The sequence below is a fragment of the Armigeres subalbatus genome, chromosome 3 (genome assembly GCF_024139115.2).
Source record: "Armigeres subalbatus isolate Guangzhou_Male chromosome 3, GZ_Asu_2, whole genome shotgun sequence".
Classification (NCBI taxonomy): Eukaryota; Metazoa; Arthropoda; class Insecta; order Diptera; family Culicidae; genus Armigeres; species Armigeres subalbatus.
In genome coordinates, this window is record NC_085141.1 from 182310559 (window position 1) to 182329283 (window position 18725).

General features: G+C 41.4%; 1 protein-coding gene across 1 annotated transcript in view; it reads left to right on the plus strand.

The window, feature by feature from the left end:
• The window catches only part of LOC134226403 (uncharacterized), a 197557-nt gene that overhangs the window by 77211 nt on the left and 101621 nt on the right, over positions 1-18725 (plus strand). Inside the window, 2 exon segments of the mRNA XM_062707163.1 lie at positions 4448-6318; positions 6320-6604. Coding sequence (XP_062563147.1) covers positions 4448-6318; positions 6320-6604 — 2156 coding nt within the window.

An 18725-nucleotide genomic window follows, 5' to 3' on the forward strand; every position in this document is an offset into this window, starting at 1 on the left:
TTCAAATCTAGAATAAGGAGCTTAGAATAAGAGTAGTCTGTACGATCCAATCGAAGACGAATAAACAATTAACAATTATACTTCGGTAGCAAGGAACGAGTAATCTGCTTGTGTTGAGGCAGGAGTGTCATTTCCTCTGTTGCTAACGAATTCATACACTTTTAAAGCTTAATGAGTAATGATGCGGAACGGGTTTAAGAAAAGTTACTGTTTTCATAGTAATCTTCATGCAAGCTTCAAACTGCTTGTGCTCAGTTAAATTACATCCAAATTAGCTAATTCAGAACGATTATTAAAATAGCAAATTCCATCGTTTAAGCATAGGGGAGCAAAAAAGTCAAAATTTGAATCACTCCAGTGTTATATTATTATATGAATTATATTAGGCCACCCTTAGCCGTGCGGTAATTTTATACCGTCGACTAGCACCAACTGCAAGGGAGTTCGTGGGGCAGTACCAGGCGGGTTTTATGGGCGAACGCTCCACCACGGACCAGGTGTTTGCCATTCGCCAAGTACTGCAGAAATGCCGCGAATACAACGTGCCCACACATCATCTATTCATCGACTTCAAAGCCGCATATGATACAATCGATCGGGACCAGCTATGGCAGCTAATGCACGAACACGGTTTTCCGGATAAACTGACAAGGTTGATCAAAGCGACGATGGATCGGGTGATGTGCGTAGTTCGAGTTTCACGGGGCATTCTCGAGTCCTTTCGAAACCCGCAGAGGGTTACGGCAAGGTGATGGTCTTTCGTGTTTGCTATTCAACATCGCTTTGGAAGGTGTAATACGAAGAGCAGGGATTAACACGAGTGGTACAATTTTCAATAAGTCCGTCCAGCTATTTGGTTTCGCCGACGACATAGATATTATGGCACGTAACTTTGAGAAGATGGAGGAAGCCTACATCAGACTGAAGAGGGAAGCTAAGCGGATCGGACTAGTCATCAACACGTCGAAGACGAAGTACATGATAGGAAGAGGTTCAAGAGAAGACAATGTGAGCCACCCACCGCGAGTTTGCATCGGTGGTGACGAAATCGAGGTGGTAGAAGAATTTGTGTACTTGGGCTCACTGGTGACTGCCGAAAATGACACCAGCAGAGAAATTCGGAGACGCATAGTGGCTGGGAATCGTACGTACTTTGGACTCCGCAAGACGCTCCGATCGAATAGAGTTCGCCGCCGTACCAAACTGACAATCTACAAAACGCTAATTAGACCGGTAGTCCTCTACGGACACGAGACCTGGACGATGCTCGTGGAGGACCAACGCGCACTTGGAGTTTTCGAAAGGAAAGTGCTGCGTACCATCTATGGTGGGGTGCAGATGGCGGACGGTACGTGGAGGAGGCGAATGAACCACGAATTGCATCAGCTGTTGGGAGAACCATCCATCGTTCACACCGCGAAAATCGGACGACTGCGATGGGCCGGGCACGTAGCCAGAATGTCGGACAGTAACCCGGTGAAAATGGTTCTCGACAACGATCCGACGGGCACAAGAAGGCGAGGTGCGCAGCGGGCAAGGTGGATCGATCAGGTGGAAGATGACTTGCGGACCCTCCGTAGACTGCGTGGTTGGCGACGTGTAGCCATGGACCGAGCCGAATGGAGAAAACTCTTATATACCGCACAGGCCACTTCGGCCTTAGTCTGAATAAATAAAATAATAGCCGTGCGGTAAGATGCGCGTCTACAAACCAAGACCATGCTGATGGTGGCTGGGTTGATTCCCGGTGCCGGTCTAGGTAATTTTCGGTTTCGGAAATTGTCTCGACTTCCCTGGGCATAAAAGTATCATCGTGCTAGCCTCATGATATACAAATGCAGAAATGGTAACTTGGCTTAGAAACTTCGCAGTTACTAACTGTGGAAGTGCTTAATGACCACTAAGCTGCGAGGCGGCAATGTCCCAGACAAAAATTTCTTCATTTTTGTTGCTGACAAATGTTTTCGAATCTGTTTCATAATTATCTTGACAAAACTTTGTCGTACGTTCTATTTTGTTGCTTATTTTACATGTGCAGTGCATTGATGAAATATTGATTTCCTGGGTGTACATAATATTTTGATTTCATAGCCTGATAATTGCTACTGCTGCGAAATCGGCAGTGGCTGCGACGCAGCGTTGATGATATCGCGCCCTAGTACCACATTTGTGTCGCATATGTTACTGCAACTCATATGTGACCAGATTTAGTCACAATATAGTTGCTGCAATCATTTTTGTCCAAGTGGTGCTGCTCGGGCGGGTGATGATCGACGACAAACGACGACAGACGACAGACATAGATATTATGGCACGTAACTTTGAGAAGATGGAGGAAGCCTACATCAGACTGAAGAGGGAAGCTAAGCGGATCGGACTAGTCATCAACACGTCGAAGACGAAGTACATGATAGGAAGAGGTTCAAGAGAAGACAATGTGAGCCACCCACCGCGAGTTTGCATCGGTGGTGACGAAATCGAGGTGGTAGAAGAATTTGTGTACTTGGGCTCACTGGTGACTGCCGAAAATGACACCAGCAGAGAAATTCGGAGACGCATAGTGGCTGGAAATCGTACGTACTTTGACTCCGCAAGACGCTCCGATCGAATAGAGTTCGCCGCCGTACCAAACTGACAATCTACAAAACGCTAATTAGACCGGTAGTCCTCTACGGACACGAGACCTGGACGATGCTCGTGGAGGACCAACGCGCACTTGGAGTTTTCGAAAGGAAAGTGCTGCGTACCATCTATGGTGGGGTGCAGATGGCGGACGGTACGTGGAGGAGGCGAATGAACCACGAATTGCATCAGCTGTTGGGAGAACCATCCATCGTTCACACCGCGAAAATCGGACGACTGCGATGGGCCGGGCACGTAGCCAGAATGTCGGACAGTAACCCGGTGAAAATGGTTCTCGACAACGATCCGACGGGCACAAGAAGGCGAGGTGCGCAGCGGGCAAGGTGGATCGATCAGGTGGAAGATGACTTGCGGACCCTCCGTAGACTGCGTGGTTGGCGACGTGTAGCCATGGACCGAGCCGAATGGAGAAAACTCTTATATACCGCACAGGCCACTTCGGCCTTAGTCTGAATAAATAAAATAATAGCCGTGCGGTAAGATGCGCGTCTACAAACCAAGACCATGCTGATGGTGGCTGGGTTGATTCCCGGTGCCGGTCTAGGTAATTTTCGGTTTCGGAAATTGTCTCGACTTCCTGGGCATAAAAGTATCATCGTGCTAGCCTCATGATATACAAATGCAGAAATGGTAACTTGGCTTAGAAACTTCGCAGTTACTAACTGTGAAAGTGCTTAATGACCACAAAGCTGCGCGGCGGCAATGTCCCAGACAAAAATTTCTTCATTTTTGTTGCTGACAAATGTTTTCGAATCTGTTTCATAATTATCTTGACAAAACTTTGTCGTACGTTCTATTTTGTTGCTTATTTTACATGTGCAGTGCATTGATGAAATATTGATTTCCTGGGTGTACATAATATTTTGATTTCATAGCCTGATAATTGCTACTGCTGCGAAATCGGCAGTGGCTGCGACGCAGCGTTGATGATATCGCGCCCTAGTACCACATTTGTGTCGCATATGTTACTGCAACTCATATGTGACCAGATTTAGTCACAATATAGTTGCTGCAATCATTTTTGTCCAAGTGGTGCTGCTCGGGCGGGTGATGATCGACGACAAACTCAACATCAGCCACGTCGACTACGCCTGCGAACGGACTGAATGTACTGCAGCGTACACAAGCTAAGTACGCAAAGACTGACGTGCCTCAGAGTGATCATAACATATTGCACCGTACCACGTCACTATACTGCGTAATCGTGGGCATGGTTGATAAGGTAAACGCAGAGTGCTACAACATACGGGGAGCAAGGAACTCCGCAGGACCTCCAAAACTGCAACTCTTCTAGGATGGCAACGAGAGTGGGATAGGTACACCAAAGACAGGTGGACTATTCGTCTCATACCGAGTTTTATGTGTCGATAGACCCCATGGGGAAGTGAACTTTTGACTAACGCAAAGAGGCTCTAGTATTTGAAAAGACAAAAGTTCTAATATAGCTTTATTAGTGATCCACACATCAAATTATTCGTTTATTGATATAAAATCAAATAGCAGATTTTTTTACAAAAAAAAATCGTAGAACGACAGTAATAATTCGTACTGAACCAAAACCCTTCAAATGATAACCCCTTGTTGCCCCTGTGGACACATCAGTGCGCACAACTTAATCCGAAACCAAAACTGAAATCATCGCCATTCACTGCCTATAGCTTTCTCTGAGTAGGTGTAGCATTCAGGAAAATATCACATCTGCGTGTATTTATTTTTCACCACCCAACCAACCTATCAACATTACGAACGAACAGCGAACACACGAAACGATGAAAATTCAAATTTTCGTTTTCTATCTTTCCAGCTAAGAATAGAAAATCGTCGCCCTCAACATCAACATCATCGTCTTCATCGTCATCCACCACTCATCGGCAGCTGCATCAAGCTCCTCAGAAGCAAATTGCTCCACAACAAGGAAACCTCAGTGAAAAGTTACAGCACGGCGGTACTAACGAATCGGACTTATCGAACAATTGCAGCAACAATAATAAGAACGGCAGCACTTTTCCAGGTGTTGATAAACATAATCAGCAACGCGAATCCTCTCCGGCATCAGTATCGGGCGTGTGTTGTTATACCACTAACAATTTCAATAGTGCTTCCAACAAAAATGCTAAAAATAATAATCTAGTTAAAGTGAGTGACAAGTACTCGGACAGTAAGAAGCTGAAGATAGGGAACAACAAAGGTGAACACAAGGATACAGTGCCGTCGCCGTACGTTGACGAAAGTCGAACTAGTAAAAATCATCGTAACGGATTCGGTTATGGTGGCGATTCGCGCAATTTGAACGAAAAGTGGTCGTCGGGCATTAGCAGTAGCGAATATGATGCCGTGAAAAGTAGTGTTCAGAAACATGGCGAATTTTCCTCCGCGGAGATCATCAGTGGGAAAGGTCTTCTGAGAGGCGGCACCAGTGGAGTCAGTGTGAAGAAGAACGAATGCGATGATTTAAATTTAAATTTCAAAAACGCACAGCATTCAAAAGAGCCGCGGTTGAAAGATGTGAACATAAATAATTTTAAGAAAAAGAATACGTCGTCGTATGGTGTGTATTTTGGACCGAATTCAAGTGTGGGTCGAACGGGAATTAACAATAAAAATAATATCGGGAAAAATACCACCACAAGAGGCGATGATATTTGTGCAGACGAGTTGTCCTCATCTTCGTCGTTGTCGCCTAGATCGCCCCCGTCGCCGTTGCCTTTACCACCCCCACCAACTGCAGTAGCAGAGTCGTGGTTGTTCAGCGATCGCGTGAAGCTAACACCACCTTGTTCACCGATTCCGTCGTGCTCTGGTTCATTCAACAAGAACTTAACCGCACGAACGGAATCGTCTACGTTTGATTTTGGCCTACCCGATACACCTGAACGTGGAAGAGTCAGAGCTTTCAGTGACTCAAACGGCTGCTCAGATGAAAGCAATCAGTTCCGTATTAATAGATCGGCCATCCACCACCAAAACAGGCACACTCCCAAAAATCACACCATCCCACATTTAGAAAACTATCGAGTTAACGGTCAACGAAAAAGTTCCCTCCCCGTCATAAATCACGCGAGTGTCGTCCAATTTCAACCTCATAGACAATTCAACTCCGATACTATTGGTGCCAAAAACAACGGCTGCGCGTCACCTCCAGTTGTGATATGCCAAGTTACACCAAAACTACCTTCTCGAGGATCTAATGCTGAAGTTCGGCTACAATCTTTAAGCCGATACTGTGCTCAAAATTTAAACACAAATCCCCAAACTCCCAGTTTGGTTACAGCTGAACTGGAGGACTTTACTTTTATCGATTCTTCGGATATCTCATCAGCTGGAGACGATGTCATCACTGTGATCAATGAAGAAGATTACCGGGAATATCATAAATGCCTATCGGTACCAAAACTCGATGAATCCTCTGGCGAACTGTGTCCCGGTAATTATGATAGTGCACAAAGCAGCAACATTTTCATATGCTCGTCGGACGAATTGAGTAGTGTGTGTAGCGGTAGTGATTTAGTGCCGACGTTGGTAGTAAACAGCTTCAACGAGGAAGCAAAGCAAAATTTCCACACGGTTAAATACAAAAAGTGCAATGTGACGTCGAATTCCCAATCAAGTGCCTGTGTCAGTGAAGCAAATACCGATTGTCCAGATCCACCCTCGCTGGTTGATAGTGAACAGAAGGTCGGCCAACGCCGCCGTCGTCGTCAGTGGGCAAAGCGATAGCAATAACAATCAACATTCAAGAAATACCGACGTTGTGCTTAAATTTAATCCAACTACTAATAATAGCCACGAAGAGAACAACGACGGCGACAGATCAAGTGGTGTGGTAGTCGAAACAACATCACCAGTTCGAATTTCCACGCAACAGTTTGGCTTCAACAATATATCTCCGGATAATTCCTCCAGCAGTTTAAATTGTTTCGGGAAACAACAACTGCATGTCAGGACATCGCCAGAAAAACCGGTAAGTGCTACATTGTAGATGTTATTTATTTCTTAAAAGTGTTATTGCAAAATCAAAAACTTAGCTTTCAATGGCTTTTAGTTAGAAAGTGAAGGTGATTTTAATACCAAAAAAACGAATGTAGGGTCACGGGAGGTAATGTTAGCCTAGGATTAAAAGATTCGGTGCCAATTTGTTCAAAAACAGTATGCAGTATGGATATATTTATTTTATTTTATTTATTCAGACTAAGGCCGAAGTGGCCTGTGCGGTATATAAGAGTCTTCTCCATTCGGCTCGGTCCATGGCTACACGTCGCCAACCGCGCAGTCTACGGAGGGTCCGCAAGTCATCTTCCACCTGATCGATCCGCCTTGCCCGCTGCGCACCTCGCCTGCTTGTGCCCGTCGGATCGTTGTCGAGAACCATTTTCACCGGGTTACTGTCCGACATTCTGGCTACGTGCCCGGCCCATCGCAGTCGTCCGATTTTCGCGGTGTGAACGATGGATGGTTCTCCCAACAGCTGATGCAATTCGTGGTTCATTCGCCTCCTCCACGTACCGTCCGCCATCTGCACCCCACCATAGATGGTACGCAGCACTTTCCTTTCGAAAACTCCAAGTGCGCGTTGGTCCTCCACGAGCATCGTCCAGGTCTCGTGTCCGTAGAGGACTACCGGTCTAATTAGCGTTTTGTAGATTGTCAGTTTGGTACGGCGGCGAACTCTATTCGATCGGAGCGTCTTGCGGAGTCCAAAGTACGTACGATTTCCAGCCACTATGCGTCTCCGAATATCTCTGCTGGTGTCATTTTCGGCAGTCACCAGTGAGCCCAAGTACACAAATTCTTCTACCACCTCGATTTCGTCACCACCGATGCAAACTCGCGGTGGGTGGCTCACATTGTCTTCTCTTGAACCTCTTCCTATCATGTACTTCGTCTTCGACGTGTTGATGACTAGTCCGATCCGCTTAGCTTCCCTCTTCAGTCTGATGTAGGCTTCCTCCATCTTCTCAAAGTTACGTGCCATAATATCTATGTCGTCGGCGAAACCAAATAGCTGGACGGACTTATTGAAAATTGTACCACTCGTGTTAATCCCTGCTCTTCGTATTACACCTTCCAAAGCGATGTTGAATAGCAAACACGAAAGACCATCACCTTGCCGTAACCCTCTGCGGGTTTCGAAGGGACTCGAGAATGCCCCTGAAACTCGAACTACGCACATCACCCGATCCATCGTCGCTTTGATCAACCGTGTCAGTTTATCCGGAAAACCGTGTTCGTGCAGTATGGATATATACAGTTTTTCAAACAAATGATTAATTTTACGTTAGATTCATGCACTTCTTAAACTGATAAACTCAATAAACTAGCGTGATAGAAGGGTCGGACACCCATGGTGTTATATATCAATCGGCTCAGCTCGATGATTTGAGGTGATGTATGCTTGTGTGTAGTGTATGTATGTATGTATGTATGTATGTGAGCATGAGCACTATGCAGTAAATTATCGAAAACCTTCGTGAATGTTCTCAACTCGTTTTCCAGATTGTTCTGGATGTGTGATGCTTGCACGAAACTCATGAAATGTGAACAATTCAAGTCTACTATTTCTAAGGGTCGATTGCTGAAAGACATGAGATCGCCCACGCTAAACTCAAAGCGGAAATAGTTAAACAGGGAGAACAGATCGCTCAGTTTTCGAAATGCATCGCTCTTTCAAATCCGAGTCACTCCAGTCCGAGAATTCCCACACGCCAACCGCCTTTAAAACGACGTCTCATCAGTAAATCTCTCTTTAGCGGAACTAGAGTAAATTTTTGCTCTGTTTCTGCAGAGGTTCTTATGGACTAAACACAATTGATACGTTTGCGTGCGTTTTGACAGTTTCTCCATGGAAAAACTGTCAAAACGCACGCAAACGTATCCATTGTGTTTGGCCCATTAGTGTTCCAGAACCCGTAGTGTCGTCGAATTCGGCTGTTAGACTAAAGAAAGTTACACTCAGTCCAAACACCTGGCCGACAGGAATACTTTTTCGCGAGTTTGAGGACCTCTCAAAAAACGTATGGATGCCCCATGCAAACACGCCGTTGTGGTGAATTAGAAGTATTGAGTATTTCTTGACAACGAAGTAAACACGACTATCTGTCGCAAAATTAGTCTGAAGAATGATCGTTGTTCCAAACATTTTGTGTTTTTCAGTAATTCACAGCATACTCTGATTTTTTTTAAATTAAATCATGATTGATTTTTTGCATGTTTTTTTTTTTAAGATTATTTACCATAAAACATTTACAATTATCGAACATCATATTCTCTACATCTTCTCCCTTCTGTACTCCATTATTGTAACTAAAAATAAAAAATCATGTGGATTTAATCAAAATCCAATCTAGTATCATAATTAAGAACACACCAAAACTGGCTATAGCCCTATATAGCCGAAAACGAACAACGTTGCTAATGGTTCACCTACAATTTGAATGCAATATAAATCCAATCTATTTTCATACAAACATTAATCCTTATTCGATCTCAAATAGCAATGTAATAAAAATTTGAAAAAAAAAACATTTCCAAAGCAAATCGGTTTCAAATCCAATATAACAATTTTGTCCTGGCAACATTTGAGTTATTAAATTTCGTTTAGTCTTCAATTTCGTAATACATAATTCCTAATATTTTTACTCAAAACAGATGGCCTTCGGCAACAACACCAGTTTCTGTCTTTTCCATCTTTCGGGGAATCTACACTCATGTAGGCATCTTTGCATTGCTAGCCTGAACATGTTCGGGATCGCTATGATTGCTGCCTTGAGAGCGCTGTTCGAAACTTCATCAGGCGCTGGAGCTTTGTTCGTTACCAGGGATTGGGTCACCGCGAGTAACTCTTCGTTCGTCACCCACCATTTCGGCCGCACCCATATTGCCTTGCGGTGCAGGAGGCCAGGAACTTGTGGCTCGGGACGGGAAGAGTACCTCGATAATTCTCGCCAACCTATTTGGGGACCGTTCGGGGGGTGAAGAGCTCTCTTTGGTCTTGGCCATCACTATCCTATAGGCGTCCCCCCATGGATTCGCGTTGGCTCCTTATTCACAAAGGTTGTCGAAACACACTCTCGTACTGCTCTTGATGGCCTTGTTAAAGGCCAGTTTCGCAGCTCGAAACACTTCACGGCGGTCCGCTTTTTCATCCTCGGTGCAGGCATGTTGCATCCTTCGTCTAGCCTTGAAGCAGGTTGATAGAAGGGCCGCAATCTCGGGACTCCACCAGTATACCGGGCGTCTGCCAATTCTCGGCAGGGCTTTCCTCGGCATGATGGCGTCACACGCGCGTGATAGGACAGTTACTAACGCATCCTCACTTAGACCTTCAGTGTTGGCTTCCAGTCCCAGGGCCGCGGTGAAAACTTCGCTGACGAAGTGATTGGTTCTCCACCCCCGGACAGGACAGGGATCCCCGGACCTCGGATGTTGCACGCCATAGTTGATCTTAAGAGCCAGTTCGCGAGAAGCGCGACCCCCTCTAGTATCGATATTCTCCGATTTGGATGAAATTTTCAGGGTTTGTTCATATATGTGAGGGAAGACATTTTGCAAATGTGCAGATTTTTTCATTAAGGGAAGTGGGGTAAACGGCCCTTCAAAAATTTATGTTTAAAAATCGCTAAAATCATAAAAAAGCAATAACTTTGGCAATGATTGATTGATTTTGTTTAAATTTTGCACGCTTTTTCTACCCAATTAGTACTTTATATCAAGTGGTTCATATGGTTATATGGTCGGTAAAAATTGTCGTTTTCCAAAGGGAATATTTTTCACCAACAGATCTAGGATAAAAACTAAACCCGCAAGGCAATTAAGGAACTAAAGAGCTTTCATCTCATATATAATTTAGAAACGCCAACTCAAGAATTTCTAAGAAAATCGCAATTTTCTGAAGCACTGTTTATTCAAAATAAAGTTCGCACAAATTTCGACCCTACTTATGTTGATGTTTTCCGATCTGGTGAAAACTGATAATACTTTTTGTCTAAGTAGAAATTAAAAATCAGGATTTTCCATTAGGGGAGTGTAGGGTAAAATAGTCCTTTAAAAATAAATGTAAAAAAAACATCAATATTTTTATGTGAGTTCTAGCAGAAAATACATAAGTTTAAAAACAGTATTTCTTCTTCCTTTCAATTCATCTATATTTTTTGTCTCAGTAGATACGTATATCCTTCGCTGATCTATATTAGATAGCAAACTCTCTGCAGAACAATTTTCAACAGAAGTAAAATAAGACCAAAATAAGTGCCTTAAACATTAGCACGTCTTTCGCAAACTGAAACAAAAATGAACGGATTCCGCGAAAGTGCTTGTTGATATTTTTTTGAATCAGCTACAATTACTGTGGGTACTGGTACTGATACCACTAGACCAGTTCTAATCGGGTGTATATATTTTCAAGGGTTGGCCAATTTTATCTCATAGGTAATAGAATACCCTCCACAGAAAAAAATTATGAAATCTAATAAGCGCGTAAAAAATAAAGACGCAGAAGATTACATTATTCTGGGCGTACATGGATCTTTTCCAACAAGTTCACCCTAAATGTATGCAATTTCTATAGCATTATGTCAAATTCTATGGCATAAATCAAATAAAAACTGACATAATGCCTATGAAATCGCATACATTCAGGCGATAATATCGTTTAAATTTACGCTTTTTTTGGCATTCCCTTTATGTGCATTACTTTCGTGTAAAGTTCAACAACTTCTTCTATCTGTGTCGATACGGGAAAAAACCTTTTTTTTTCTACAACGAGCTGTTTTTTTACACGGAGAGCGTAACTATGTAATGTGTATACTATTGAATAGGATAGAGTATACTATTGTCTGACGATTTTAAAGCACACCCCTCATGAAAATACTTCAAATTTTAGGATACACGTTTCTACACTCATAGATAAAGTATATAAATTGTAGATCGCTTAATCAATTAATTAAAAGATTACCAAGCAAAACTGTTTTATTCTCGGCTTAATTTACACCACCTGAAAGTGCTTGAGTACCTTAACAAGACTGTGTAGTTGATGTGTAAAAAGGATGCTTTGAATACCAGCCTTTTTCTCTTAAAATCTTTTCTAACCTTATATGAACATATTTCCAACCAACCATCCAAGATGTGGTTTGCTAAGAAGTAGTACTTATGGGTAGTAAGAGCTTGCAATACTTTTTGAGAAATCTATCTATTGCTTTTTTCACCGAGGAATAGACTACCGTGTTGAAGTACCAAAACAAATGTTCACACTTCCGAATGGATGGAAACTAGCTAAAGCATTGGATTGTGCTTTACGTCGTTCTTGAACCATCGTTCTTGCAGTTAAGACGTCACCCATATATGGAGGAACTGGTGGGAATATATTTTGGTGGGACAATATTTTTGAACGGGAGTTTAAGACGGCGCTAAGTTTACAATACCTCCGCCGGAATATTATATAAATGACATGACTAGATGACCAGTTCACGTTATTTTTTGAGATTGAGAGATTGTGAAGTATTTAATTGTTGACAGATAAAAAACCATAAAAATACTACGCTTGGAAGAATTTCGAAGCAAACTAGCAAAATCGCCGATTAGTTACCAGTTGGGTCGGAATAATCAAATCTAAGAAGTGTGGTTCCCAGCAAACACAAGATCATATATCATAGCGAATAAGTATACACTCAGAAATAAATGTATACTAAATAAGTTAAAAGTCATACTAATTGGCTATTCGCCTGGTTGACCCCGTATTAGTTTAAGCTTGAACAATACGGAGATAGTATAAATTCAATTTATTAACGCATAGTATAACTTTCCAGTATATGGGAATAGAATAAAAGCGTTTTAATGATTTTAGTTTTGTTTTTGATCTGTCATAAACAGTAAATAAAAAAATCTTTATATAAAAATATTATATTTTATTACAGTAGAATATATTTAACTGAGTCATAACATTCTAGAATGGAAATGCAACGGTAACTTACACGCTCGGTGTGCGAAATATTGGTCTTGCAGACCCGAAATCAGTCGTGCCATTGACGATGATGTTCCGGCGGATCGATGATGGCCATCCTATCCTCGGTCAGGATTTCCTCCTCCGTCACCTTGATGCAATTGTACGACATGGGTCAATAAGTCCCCACTGATGACATCGTTCCACCAGCTGCATATACCCAGTGTCCCACAGCCACCGATGCTCAGAAAATTTGTCAAACACTATGTCCGTCTCACCACGAACTACCTCCGTCGAGAACAGAGCATTACCGTAGAAGTTTTTCAGTTGGGTTCCGTTCTAGTCCGGCCCAGTGCGATCCAATTGGAGAGATCCATTTATGTTTGCCTTTCTTTTTGTCCTTCCTCCGATCAGCTTGGGTTCCGCCTCCGTTCATTGAACATCTTTGAGCTTCTGACACTCGATGGATCCGGGTGCCGATTTTGGCATCTCTACAGGTTGGTGACGGTGGAGCCCATCCTTTTCGGATAAAATATGGCAGCTACAAACGATCATTTCAGATCAAAAATTTTGATTTCGTATTATTTTATGTTTATTGCGCAACGTGCGATGACATACTTTTGCCCGGAAGCACCTGTAAAAGGAAATTTACCCATGTTTATCAAAATATTTATCATTTTCTAGAGAATTATATCTATAAACTTACGCTTGAAAATATGTATGATTCGCCATACGCCGAAGAGCTTTTATTCTGTTGAACGATGATCAGTTTTTTTGCGTTTTCAGAACATAAAACGTGTCTCATCACACTTGAGCAAATCTTAGTTATACAACTTCAAATATTCCAGCACAAACCAGCCTTAGTATACATTTGAATATTTGATAGTATATATTTTATACAAAGCTATGTTTTAATGTTAAAAATCACTAAAATGATTAAAATTTAAACTATTTGCGTTTATCTTAAATTCAGAGTGTACAAAGTGGAGGCCATATACGCACATTTTGCATGCAGTCAAATGGAAGAATGCGCCTATATCGCCTCCCCATGTACACTTATTCGCTAGCGTATGCGATTTTGTGTTGACTGGGTTACGATCATCTGGTTTCGTAACATTATTTATATTTGGAGATCTATTTTACCCCTATCTCCCCATCCTAATATTTTGCCATATAGTTTCATCTACATATAGAAATAAACCTTGTAAGTTTCAGCCAGATGCTGAAACATCGATAAAAATAGAGTTGCGATTCTCACAAACTGGCTTGCAAACAAACAGTGCATTGTGCAGAAACTTTGATTTGATTGATTTTTCTTAAGTCGGCGCACTGAAATAAATTTCAATAAGTTTTAAGTTAGAAAGGAAGTACGTCATATTTTTATACTAATGTATATTCTGCTTGAGCTCACATAAAAAAAAATGTGTATTTTTTGACATTTATTTTTAAAGGACTATTTTACCCTAAACTCCCCTAATGGAAAATACCGATTTTTTAATTTCTACTTAGACAAAAAAGTTTGATCAGTTTTCACCAGATCGAAAAACATCAACATAAGTAGGGTCATAATAATTGTGCCAACTTTCTTTTGAATAAACAGTGTTGTAGAAAATTGCGATTTTCTTAGAAATTCTTGAGTTGGCGCTTCTGAATTATATATGAAATGAAAGCTCTTTAGTTTCTTTATTGCCTTGAAGGTTTAGTTTTTTATCCTAGATCTGTTGGTGAAAAATATTCCCTTAGGAAAATCGACATTTTTTATATCGAACAAGCCCATTTTCTCCTAAAGTAAACAACTTTATAACCATATTAACAACTGGGTATAAAGTACTAATTGAGTAGAAAAGCGTGCAAAATTTAAACAAAATCGGTTAGTCATTGCCAAAGTTATTTTGGCGATTTTTAAACAATAATTTTTGAAGGGCTGTTTTACCACACTTCCCTTCAATGAAAAAATTAAAAAAAACTGCAAAATGTCTTCTCTTACACATAAGAACAAACCCTGAAACTTTCATCCAAATGAGAGTTAGGGATCTTGGATACCGTTTAGCGTTTTTAAAAACTAATTTTAATATACCGAAACACTTTATTAACGTAAGACCACTACACTACACACTGCTTAATGAACAAGTAAAGAGAACGAGCCACGTTGGCACTCGAGTTTTATAGCCTAATTCTACCTACCTAGCACATTCCTACACCTAGCTTCTGATTGGTGCATCGCGTGGCGTGATGCACCCCGTTGATTCCATAACGGCTCCCCTCTTAGTTGGAAGCACGTCCTCGATTTCCGCAATATTGGTTACTCCTGTGGAATAAGATGAGGCTGCCGCTGCATTTCCATCCATCTTTCGGGTATCGTTCTTTCGCTAGGTCCAATGATCATGGGATCTTCTTCTTTTCCATATAAGAATTCTCAGAACACCGATTACCGCTATGATAATTATAATGGTTGTCAATGTCGTTAGGGTTCCGAAAGAAAATCATCCAAAAAGGTTCAGCTTCCAATGAATATTGTCAGCTGTTAGGTTCAAATGCGCGATATTGTGACGCTGCTCTAAATGCTGTTCCTGAAGAAATTCCAATGGAAGACGATTTATGAATTTAACTGGAGTTACCTTCAACCCTGTTGTCGGGATAAACGATCGGGGCTGCGCATCGTATTTGTGGTTTGCATATTCCTCATCATCGAGCTTCAATGTACATTGTTGAAATTGTATAAGGAACGATCCTTGTAGTTTACGTTCCTGGGCTGAGCAGTTTGATGACATGAGAAGATCTGCGGCGTTATCCACAATGTTTGCGTCGTCCACTCTTTTGATGAAATTTTTTCCATACGTTCGTTCTACGTTGCAATATGCTGGTTTTCCGGTAGTCAGCTGTTGAATACACTCCGTCATTGGTTCTGTTTGCGTGCTGGAGCATATAAACATATCCTTGGCTTTGGAACATGGAGTTTTAGAAAGATAGGGTGTTGGTCCGTCGAGATAGTAGTTTGCGTGCAGTTGAATTTTGAGATTATTCTGTACCACTGGTTCAATGAAATTCAGTTTGTAGATAACGTTTTTAATCCTTGGGATTTTGAGGGTATAGATAATCATGTCCTTGCTGTAGATTACGTACACACTGGCGATGTCCAAAATGCTGTCCATGCTGTGTTGTTCAAGGCCATCGTGGGAAAGAAATTTCTTGGCGGTGATTAGCTCGCTAGAGCTGATGATGCGGCTGCTGGGGATATTTCTCCTGGCTAGGGTGACTGCTTCCTCTATGATTTCTAGCTGATAGATTAGTTCATCTAAGTTGAAAAGGAGGTTTATAGAGTCAAATCCATCTAAAGTCCCTGCAGTAAAGTTTCCCTGATTATTTTTTCAGTTGTTCAGTAATGTTTTTGAGTCTATGTTCGATTGCTATGTTGATTCTAATTTGCCTGTCGTTTTGATCAATAAAGGAATTCGTTGTCACATTTATAATTTTTAAATCTTCCGCGTCAGGACTTCCTGAAATGTACTTCCATGCTTTCCCTAGAGCTTCCCAACGTCTATTCCTGTTCATGGGCCTAACCTTTGATATAATAGAGTGCAGTCTATGAAGCTTAATTTTCAGAATATTACTAAGCGGTTTGTCTGTGTTGATAGCATTCTGCGTCACGTCATCGATTTCCGCTATGTGATCTCCTAATTGTCCTAAGTTTATGGGGTGAACTATTCGTAGGTAACTATTGCTTATTCTGGCTTCTCCAAGGGGTATGATGACGGTTTAGGTCATGTACTCTTATGTCGGTCCAGGTTGTTTGAATCAAGATACATAGTCTGAAATCAGATAGAGGGAGTAAACTCTCGTCACTTCGATGGTTTTTTGATATGTTTTTTTTATGTATTTTGATATTTGTTGTGTCCGTAATCGTCTTTTTGTGTTGTTCTTGAATGTCTATCGCCCTGTATCTGTCGTGATATGGAGACGGCTTGGCTTTTGTTTTAACTAAGATTTCTTGAGCCCTGATATGTTCGTACTCTTTGGGTCCCGTAACTTGTCTTGCATTGTGTTTCCTAACTTCCTGTGAAATATTATCTCTAGCCGTCATAATTACTCTTTGTTTCGTTAAATTTATGTCGTCAAGATTTAGAGAGGTCGCGTTGCCAAAATTATCTGTCGGGGAGTGAGCTGTGTAGTGGAGTGTTTACTGTCGTTGTATATGGCTGTGATCAGAGATAATCCCTGATAGAGTGTTAGTTCGTCCACCTTTCTCCTGTTTGCCATATATATTTAAAAAGCGTGTTGTGGAACCTCTCGATTATGCCATTACTGTTACTACTACTAGCATAGTGAATGGCAACACCGTGTGTTTCAAAAGCTCTAAAATTTTGACTTCTAAATGAAGTTGCTTGATCACATGTGATCAATTTTGGTATGCCGAACGTTTTGAAGTATTCCGTGAGGGTTTCAATTAGTTCTTCCGATGTTTCATTGCAAATTTTATAAATCTGGGCGAACTTTGAGAAAGAGTCGACAAGTGTTAGAAACTTTTCACCTTCTTTTACATAAACATCAATGAAGATATTTTCAAGTGGTTTTTCGTACAATCGTCTAGTAATTTCAATTTTGAAGGGTTTCCGCTCATATTTAGAGAATTTGCAATCATCGCTATTTTTCGCGAATCTTTTAATTTTCTGAATCATTCCGGTAAAGAACACTGACTTTTGGACCTCTTCATAGGTGAGTTTCCAACTCCTATGATTGAAATTATGGCTCCTTTTATGAAGTCGTTTTGTTCTTTCTCGGAAACGAGGTCGGGCAGTTTTAGGTTTGAAAATGGACTTTTATGTTAGGATTGAAATGGTTTTTTAGGATCTGTTTACAGGAAAGGATTACATTAAGAGGGGCGAATATTCCGTTTCTAATGCCTGGGACAAGGCAATCCTTGAGGATCCTGAGCAAGTCCTCTCCCGTATATTCGGCTTGGTGGAAGACATGGCGAGTGTAACCAGGAAATATACATACGTGAATATGTGGACTTTTGCTATTGTCATCTGAGACCTTAAGGATTATCTGTAGCTCGAAAGTATTTATGATTTCGGGACCGTGTGAAGCATGGTTTTCGTAGCAATCGTTCTTCAGAACGGTATGAATATTCAATTCAACACGAGGAATGCTTGAGAGACCGTCCGCTACCACATTCTGTTTTCCACGTTGGTATACTAATTTAAAATCGAATTGTTCGAGATACAGTCTTTGTCTCGTAACCCGTCCGGTTGCATCCGTCAATTTTAATTCTTTTGTCAGTGGTTCGTGGTCCGTATAAATAGTAAAAGGTCTTCCATATAAGTAGGGTCGAAAAGTTTTAGCAGAGAAATAAATGGCAAGTAACTCTTTTGATGTGGCTGAGTATTTTTCTTCGGCTGTCGATAAGGTTCTAGATAGGTATGCTATAGGTTTTTCCTTTCCTTCCATTATTTGAGAAAGTACTGCTCCTATGGCCACATTGGAAGCATCCGTAGTCAGAAGAAACGGTTGATTGAAATCGGGATACGCCAGTAGTAAATTAGAAGTCATGATCGATTTTAATTCTGCAAACGCCTTTTCATATGCATCGTCTAATACTATTTCCTTAGATTTTCCTCTGAGTTTCGAAGTCATGGGTTTCGCAACGTGTGCGAAACGGGGAATAAACCTTCTATAGTACCCTACGGTTCCTAGAAATGATTTTAATTGTTTTGCAGTTCTAGGTAGAGGCCATTTATGAATTGCTTCCACCTTTTTTGGATTAGGATTAACACCTTCGGTGGTCACAACGTGACCGAGGAACTCTACTTCCTTTCTCAGAAATTCTGATTTGTCACTCTGGACCTTCAGGTTTGAGTTTCTAATCTAAGTGTTTCTAAAACCTTCCGAATATCTTGAAGATGTTCTTCTAGAGATCTAGAGAAAATTATGATGTCGTCCATATAGACGAAACATCTTATATTCAGGTGCTTTCGCAGCACTGAGTCCATCAGTCTTTGGAAGGTAGCGGGCGCATTTTTCAAAACGAACGGCATTCGAACAAATTCGAATTTACCTCCATCGACATTAAAGGCGGTCTTTGGGATATCCTTAGGAGCGATCTCGATTTGGTGGAAACCACTTGCGAGATCCAAAACGGTGAAATATT